The sequence below is a fragment of the Schistocerca piceifrons genome, chromosome 3 (genome assembly GCF_021461385.2).
Source record: "Schistocerca piceifrons isolate TAMUIC-IGC-003096 chromosome 3, iqSchPice1.1, whole genome shotgun sequence".
NCBI classification, from domain to species: domain Eukaryota; kingdom Metazoa; phylum Arthropoda; class Insecta; order Orthoptera; family Acrididae; genus Schistocerca; species Schistocerca piceifrons.
In genome coordinates this window covers 781,878,200-781,887,601 of record NC_060140.1, presented here as the reverse complement: position 1 = coordinate 781,887,601, position 9,402 = coordinate 781,878,200, and the positions used below count along the sequence as shown (strand labels likewise).

General features: G+C 37.2%; 1 protein-coding gene across 1 annotated transcript in view; it reads right to left on the bottom strand.

Moving 5' to 3' along the window:
- Positions 1-5,512: 5,512 nt before the first annotated feature.
- LOC124789060 overlaps positions 5,513-9,402 on the bottom strand; it is a 101,483-nt gene continuing 97,593 nt past the window's right edge. The window contains exon 5 of the mRNA XM_047256352.1: positions 5,513-9,115. Within this exon, the coding sequence (XP_047112308.1) occupies positions 8,954-9,115 (162 nt within the window). The 3' untranslated portion in view covers positions 5,513-8,953. The remainder of the gene's footprint in view (positions 9,116-9,402) is intronic.

The window sequence follows — 9,402 nt, the reverse complement described above, 5'->3', positions numbered from 1 at the left end:
GCTGATTGAAAGACTGGTGAATCACTGCTTTGCAACAGTGTCGACAACGAACAGCAGACGGGGTTCTTAAAGGTGGTGGTATCACTTTGTCATTTGATTATCACAATGGTCACCCATGAAGATTCATCGATTTCCAGCATGCTGTCTTACCAATGGGACAGAAACTTCTGATAACCAGTTTAATGTACAAAACAGCCATAGTTGCTAGATTTTTTTATTTAATTGATGACTATTTTAGTGTTACATGAACTCATTTTCAAATCACCTAAACAAATAAAATTCTTTATTCCGTAATAGCAAGCAAAATGTGTTAAGGCTGTACATACATGTGAATCATGTGTATCAAAAACAATTTTTTCTTTGAACATTGGCAGGACAAATGTCTTTCTTGCCCTCTTAATAATCAGAGAAAAACTTGACTTTGACACACATGTATGTAGAAATTCGGAAGATTTGATAATGGGTTCAGGTAACCCGAAACTAGGTTCCAATTAAGAAAACTTGATATTGCAAATTTGGATGTTTCCTCATAACACCTGGAGATTTACAAAGAAAATCCCTGCATTTTGATTAATCGTGGCATTCTGCTACATGTACCACATAAGAATTGACTTGATCCAACAAAACGTCAATAATCATAATTTCAAACGTGAACTTTATGACCATAAGGTCCAAATCATCTGACATAAAGTCAGATATAAGGTGACATGTGTTACCTATACCTATTTTCAGTGGTATTATGTAAGATCCTCATAGCAGGTCAGTAGAAATACCTTGAACAAATTTTTCGTTATTATTGTGGTCTTCAGTCCAAACATTGGTTTCATGCGGGTCTCCATGTTTCTCTGTCGTGTGCATCTCTCTTCATCTCCAAATAACTACCCCCACTTACATACTTCTGAATTTAGTTACTGTAGTCGGCTCTTGGTTTGATGTCCCAGGTGTCCTATCAACTGATCCCTTCTTCTAGTCAGGTTGTGTCAAATTTCTTTTCTCCTCAGTTCTGTTCAGTGCCTCCTCATTAGTTACATTATCTACCCATCAAATCTTCAGCAGTCTTCTGTACCTGCGCATTTCAAAAGCTTCTGTTCCCTTCGTGTCCAAACTGTTTTTCGTCCATGTTCCACTTACATACGTGGTTGCATTACATACAAATACTATTAGAAAAAGCTTACGTAAGTATTCGATGTCAATAAATTTCTCTTCTTCAGAAACACTTTTCTTGGCATAGCCAGTCTGCATTGTATATCCTCTCTACTTCTGCCATCATAAGATATTTTACTGGCTAAATGACAGATCTATTACTTTCAGAGTCTCGTTTCCTAATCTAATTCCCTCAGCATCACCTAATTTAACTAGATTACATTCCTTTGTCCTTATCTTACTTATGTTGATGTTCATCTCGTATCATCGTTTCAAGACACTGACCAACCAGTTCCACTGCTCTTCCAAGTCTGCTGCTACTGACACAATTACAATGTCATTAGTAAACCTCAAAGTTTTTTTTGTTCTCCCTGAACTTTAATTCGTACTCCAAATTTGTTTTTGGTTTCCTCTACTGCTTGCTCACTACACAGACTGAACAACATTGGGGTTGGGGTACAACCCTTTTCACTCTCTTCTCAACCACTGCCTCCGTTTCATGTCCATAGGCTCTTATAGCTGCCATCTGGTTTCTGTACAAGTTGTAGGTAGCCTTTCACTTGTTGTATTTCACCCATGCTACCTTCAGAATCTCCAAGACAGTATATCAGTCAACATTGATAAAAGCTTTCTCTACTCCTAAAAACGCTATAAATGTAGGTTTGCCTTTCCTTAACCTATCTTCTAAGATAAGCCGCAGAATCGATATTGCTTCACCTATTCCTTCATTTTTCTGGAATCCAAACTCATCACCCTAAGGTCGGTTTCTACCGGTTTTTTCAATCTTTTGTAAAGAATACGTGTCAGTATTTTGCAACCATGACATGCTAAACTGACAATTCAGTAATATTCATACCCATCAGCATCTGCTTTCTTTGCAGTTGGAATTATTATATTCTTCTTGAAGTCTGAGAATATTTCGCCTGTCTCACAGATCTTGGTCATCAAATGGAAGAATTTTGCCTTGGTTACCTCTCCCAACGCCGTCAGTAGTTCTGACAGAATGTCATCTACTCCCAGGGCTTTGTTTCAACTTAGATCTTTTAGCTCTCTGTCAAATTCTTCTCGCAATGTTCTATCTCAAATTTCATGTTCATATGCGTCCACTTCCATTTGTATAAAATTGCCTTCGAGTTTATCTCGCTTGTGTAGCTCCTCCATATATTCGTCCCTTCCTTGTTTGGGACTGGTTTTCCATCTGAGTTCTTGATATTCATACAGCTGCTTCTCTTTTCTTCAAAGGTCTCTTAAATTTTCATGTTGGCGGTATATGCCTTTTTGGTAGCGATATATCCTTCTAAAGCCTTACATTTGTTTTCTAAGAATTCCTGCTTAGCCAGTTTGCACTTCCAGTTAATCTTAGTTTTTAGCCGTTTGTATTCCATTTCGCCTGTTTCATTTGCTGCACTTTTATATTTTCTCCTTTAATTCCATAACTTCTATGTTATCAAGGATTTCTACTAGGACTTGTCATTTTACCTCTTTCATCCTCTGCTACCTTCAATATTTCATTTCTCAAAGTTAGCCATTCGTCTTCTACTGCATTCCTTTCCCATGTTCTAGTAAGTTGTTTAATGCTCCCTTTGAAACTCTTAATAACCTTTAGGTATTTCATACTTTGCAGGTCGCATTTCCTTAATTACCTACCTTTTTGCACTAGAAATATTTTCTATATATAGCGAAAGGATGAAGACATTGTGGGAAGATAGGAAGAATAAGAAGATTACAGCTAACTAAATCTCAAAGTGATCTACTAAAATGTTTTTTGTGGATACCTTTAAGAGGATATAGTCATGCAACTCCAAAAGGCCAGACAGAGTTCAGCACACAGGACAGGGAAGTTAGCATGAAGAGTTTTCCTTTTTTCCTTAAATTGCAGTGAAATGTAAGCAATGTTACATAAGGTGGTCGAACTCTCAGAGTAATTCCACAGTCCTAACCTTACGTATGTTTTATATCGGCTCTCAGTAGTCAGTATTGCATTTACACTAACACCAATATAGAATTATGCATATTTTAATGACTGCAGTGATTAGTTATCTTAAAGCCTGCGAAACTAACATATCTTAGAATTCATGCAAGACTTTCCTCTCTGACATGAAGTTGCGACGTTGAGGTGAAGAATGTAATTACTTAATACAATTAATTTGATTAATAATCCATTCAATCTATCCAGCTGTTGGTCAGGTATTGTTTATTTGCTAAGGAACTGCAACTAATTGTAAGTAAAAATTTCTTTAATAAATGGTCTGTACATACATTCGATTCGTTGGTATGTTTCGTCTATTGCAAATGGTTTATTGAAACCTGAGATAGTGACATTAACGGTGTTTCAGTACGGAAGTGGAGGAGAAACTCAGAAAACACATGGATGTGAAGGAATCGAGTAGAAAATCATTAAAAATCGTTATCATATAACAGCCCCAGTACACCCAAACACAGTGTGTGTCTTTTATACTTTCATTAAATTCCCTTAGTAAACATCTATTCTGGAGTCACTTATGCAGGCATGTGATGTGTTCTCTCTAATTTTCCGTGTTCTTTCGTTGAACTATGGTTTCATGAACACCTGAATAGTAACAGACACTAAGCTGCGACACACGACAGTGCATCTTTTACTACAGTTTGTTCAGTTTTCAGGTTGTACACTCCAGTAGTTTCAGAACGAAGCATATAGCTGTAAGTTCTGAACTCCTGATTTCATTACCTGACTTTTCTCAATACGATTTTCGCTTATGTCTAATTGAATAACATTATAATACTCAGAATTAAGGTACAGTAGCAAAATTTACATGATGTTGTTAGAACATTTGATTTTTATAGACTGAGTAGAATATTGTTAAATTTTCTGGACCTCTGTCTCCAATGATGTGCATCAATATACTTGAACAGCATTGCTGCCTCGAGTTAAGATCTGCATTCTCAGGGTTGTACCATGTGTGTATTTTTCTGTTGATGTATTAATACTACAAGGAATTTCATTTAGTACTCTTCCACAATAACAGTCACATCAACTTATATATTTGTGAAGTCATTACAGCACACCGAAAAACGAGTTGTAATGGAAGACAAATCTAGCAGAAGAATCATATTGTACTAATTTGTTACTGTGCAATATTTTTATATCCACTGCAGAACACAGTGTTTAAAATGTTATCATATGAGTTAACACAGTACATTGTCATATCTCTGACGTAGTTCATGTGGCAATTTATTTTTTTGTGTTGGAGGGGTCTTTCGTAATACTTCTTCTAAGAAAACCAATTACTTCTTGTTTGTAACACTTTACGTGCAGGTGTGTTCTATAATATTTTACTTTGTGATAGTTATCTGTCATATGTGTTCACATCACAATGGAACTCCCTTTAACAAAGTGCTATGATACAGCCAAATTACGTACTCAGATGTGTAAGTGACATACATAATTGTATACTTAGTCCAATTTAAAATTGTGTGACTAATTTAGACATTGCTGATAGCTCCCTTCCCCCAGATCCCTAAAATTTCATGTAATTATAGTTCATTGTGATCCTATTTTTAAGTTCAGTTTCAACGAGCCATTCAGTTGCTTATCTTCCATTTCTTACTGTCGAGAACATGCCACTTTGCTTTAGAATCAGCATAAAGTTTTCAACAGTCATCTTTAAAACTACTTACTGCAGCAGAGAATCACATAGTGTCACCAGGCTTTAATATTCAAATGAAGACTTACATCATATTTCTTCTCGGTAAATAGTGCATCTCCCGTATTATAATATATGTGGTAATTCGCTTTTAAATAAATTTCCTGGTTTTTATTCTTCATGTTAATCAATCATATGAATGACATTGTGTGCTGCAACGAACTGGTCACATGCATAACAGTTAATAACGCATGAAACGCATATTTAAAAATTAATTTAAAATTATAATGAGCTAACATGATTCCTTGATGAATGACGTGAATTTGAAGCAACTCATCGTAAAACTAACAATACATTTTGTGATTCAGTGTTTTAGAATATAATTTTTATATTTTGAGATTAGGCAATTTTCTTTCAAAATTTGATTATTTAAGATAGGGCAAGCCTATTAATGTATTTCGAGTCTGTGTGATAGTTTCACAGTTGTATAGGCCCATCATCACCTTAAAAGCTGGAGTAAGAAAACTATAAAACCTTCATAGCTGTGCATATAAACTGACTGACCAAATTAAGAGTCGTTCAGTATGATTTACGAGGACTGCGTATTAGCGTATTCTTCTTAACAATGTTACCACGTCTGAAGGCAAAGATAAAATCTAAATGCACTGGTACGAGATCTGTGTAGCATGCAATGTAAAACATAACGTAGCTGACCTGTTTTCCAGACATTTTCTGAATGCACACGATTAAAATAAAATGGATATTTTATTGAAAATGTAAAACAATAGAGAAATACAATTCATTTTTCTCTCAGTCACACTCATTACTGTCCAATGATTAACAACTCACAGCGCAGTAAATATAAAAGCTTTACATTTAGATAAAATATGCTAGTAGTATAGTGTTATTTATTATTCAATATACAAGAAGTTTAGAGCACTTCACAGAAACAAAATTACAGAAATATATTTTGTGCAAAATTAGATCCGATCTCCTTTCTTAGAATCAGTAAAAGAAATTGCTTTCATCTGTTAATGACAACCTCAAAATAAGTTGAGAACGCTAATGCTTTTACCTTCAATTACAACACAGAAATATGGAACAATAATTCAAATATGACCATGGAATTTTTAGTGTCTCATAACAAATGTGTGAGGCCATGAAACTATACAGCAATTATGGACGCCATATTATTTGAGAACAATAATTTGCTTTAGTCAAGAACGTCTATTACACTTTCGCAAATAGTGGTAAGTGAAAACAGACATATATGAAAGTAAAACATTGTTGAGATTGAAAGTTGTTTTGCAGTGTGCCTCAGGAAATTCTTCAAGCGTATTGCGACATGTGTTCTGCAGGGTATGCACGGTAACCTATATTTCGAAACGTGTAACTTACTTAATAAGACATTATAAAGAACACCCACCAGTCTCTAAACTACTTAACGGATTTTCGGTGTACAATAGATTCGTAGATTGTGAGATAGTTTCCCAGGGAACGGAACTGACAACCTTCGTTCATGGTAATGTTCTGAGGAGCAATATTGTGAGCTGCATAATAGTTCGCGCAGTCAGCGTGAGAATTACTGAGATTTTTGTTCCCCTACTGTATACTCAGCTTAACACGAAGCACGTTTTGGAAGCGGGTAGGCTTGAAGACTTTGTACTGGTGCAAGTCCCCAGTAACTATCGTCTCCGTACTGCACGTTCAGTGACTGCGGTAAAGGCGCTATAAACAATCTCTAAGATCTGGACTCTTGTTCTGCAATAGGAATAACACCTTATTGATAATTGACATTAAATAGTTTGAAGCCAGAAACAAAGAAAATGTCTCAGTTTTTATATTTTTAGACATTCTCGGTGCTCTGCATTTGACTTATTTAAGGGAATCCCCTGCTGGCATTGGAAACAGGTAATTGAGTGACATATATGTGGCACAGTTCTCCCAATCCTTCCCTCTTTTATGCGCTGACACCACTCTTCTTGAAAAGAAAAATAAATGTGATGTGACTGAACATGCTGTTTGAGGTGAATGGATCACAAAGGTTTCGGATATGGGTACAATCACTAAGATAGTATCTTATTAGATATGGTGTACAAATTCCAGTTGGAGAGTCATATGGAAAGAATAATACCGGTATTAGGCTTCGATGATGTGGAGAAATAAGGGGAAACTTACTACTAAATATGGATGCTCAATCGATGATACATTTCCCTAAATATGGGAAAATACTAGTTGTATCTGATATTTTCTCAGTCTATTTTAATGAGCTCTGTAAACGATATGATAGCTTTGAAACTCTTACTCCTTTTTCGTCTAATCGATATTTTATCACCATAGATACTTGTTGCATTTTCGTGAACCACGTCAACGCCCGTTACTGTACATAACTTCTGTCACAAAAAGTGACTTTGCTGAATACCATTACCACTCAAGTTTCTTCGTTGTTATTTTTGTACCGTGAGTTGAGGAACACAGTGGGACATAGTAATACTTGTAGTCTTCCTGTCCCCTAGGAACTGTCTTGTACTCATTTCAGAGTCAAGAATCACGAAGAGGGTTGGAAACACACCGCATATTCCAGCAATATTCATGTCTCACTATAATATCACAGCACCAATTGACAAATAAGACGGTAGATCGATTAGATAAAACATCAAGACATAATATACATCAGGAAAGAGCTCTCTGAGTTAACCTGATACGAGAAAAATAAGTAATGTGCAAGTATTAATCTAAAACAGTGGACTGGTAATAAACGCGTTATTGACGGCTGATTTATGTTGACAGTGTTACTTTTAGTAAAATAATATATTTTTAGTCAAGAATATTTTATCCATTATTTATTGGCACCTTGCGTTTCGGTGGCATCACGTACCTCAGTGCTTTCTGTACACTGACTGCTAGTTATAAATTACTGTAAAGTGAGAACTCATTTTTGGTGGATGTGCCAGTGAGTTAAGATTCGAAAAGGTTGTCCCTGTCCAGAAAGATTAAGTTACGTCAGTGTGCACCATTCTAGGTGTTTTATTATTTAAATAGTTTATCAAATATTTTTACTTACATTCAGCTGTAATACATTTTGACCTAGTACACAGAGTACAAGAACGTACCCATCACTATTACTACTTTCTGAAACAGTTATTTGCAGTGTAGTGACTAGACCATTGAAAAGATTCTTCAACCGCTAAGGTAATATGTATTTCAGCTGCTAAGATAATACACACAATACTTACAAATACAAGTTTTGAGCAAGTGTGTTTACATCATAACACTTTTATGAAGTGTGATTTTCTGTACTTATTGACTTTTAATCATTTTTATGCATTTCTTAGTATTAACTCTCCATTGTAAACAAATGATCCAGAAGAGGAGGGTGATGATGCACTGTCTGTACTAGCAATCTGTGTGACCCACTACATGGAAATAAAAATATGTTTGTAGCTATTAAAAAAATCACAGACACAAAAGGGCACACGCTGACATAAATTAGTCTTCCCGAAGAATGACGACAATATTTCGGAACTTAAATTCACTGCCACATCCAGAAAAACCTTTCTCACGATGAACAGCAGTCTACTTGATGAAAAAGTAACAATTAACACACCTTATGATGGCAGCATCTGCCGAAACCTATGATGCCAATAAAAATGGGTAAAATAAATATAACTGCAGCTGAAAAAGCCACATTTTATAAATTAGCTGATACAATCGCAGATATCAATCAATTTCATGCGTCGTGGACAAACATATCACAATCCAGATGCATCCTCGGATAGGCTCTTTGACCTGCATCTGGCTGAGATGCAAGTTTCACTGTATGGACGGTCAATGAAAGTGGAGGTCTTACGCGTTACTGTTCCCCTCAGAGGCACAGTAAAACGCAGCGCGGTCACTATCGTAGTACAAGACTGAGGAACCAGTACCAAGTTCCTCAAACATTATTCTGAGATATTTCAGTATTTGTGGGAACCTGCCCAGCGGATTAGTCTACCGTGTGTTCTCTGTCTGCTTTCGTGGAGACGTTTTCTTACGGGCATAGCAGCCGAAGCATGGCAGTCAAAGTGAAATTTTCTCTTTCAGCAGGGAGCGACTGGCACGGCCAGCCAGCTGATTCGACGAGCGAAGCCCCGGGACGGAGTGCAGGTGGTGGGCTCCACAGGTGGGCACTGCGGCGCCGCTGACGCTCACGTCGACGCCGACTTGCCGAGCGACGGCTGCACGTCACTCAGGTCGACGACCGGTGTCGCCGGGATGGGCGTCGCGACTCCGTCCTCGTCAGTGACGCGCAGGCCTATCGTGGCGCCCAGCTTGGCGCTCGCCTGCCGGAAGCTGTCGGACAGCTTTATCTGAAACAGAGACCATCCGTCGTCCGATTTCCACAGGAGCAAGTGCGTAGCTCGCACCAGCAGTGTCAAGATACTCATGAGCCAAATCATTAGGGTCACCTGAATTTAAAATCTTCTGGGTTGTTGGACAGCGTCATATTCTTTCAAACAATCGACGATTCGAACCCTCTGCTGGGATCTTCTTCAGTATCTTGTGGTGTCCACTATAGACTGTGTGTTCAGTTTACGATAGACATCCCAAGATCTTGAAGAAGATTCCAGCAGAGGGGTCGAAACGTCGATCGTCT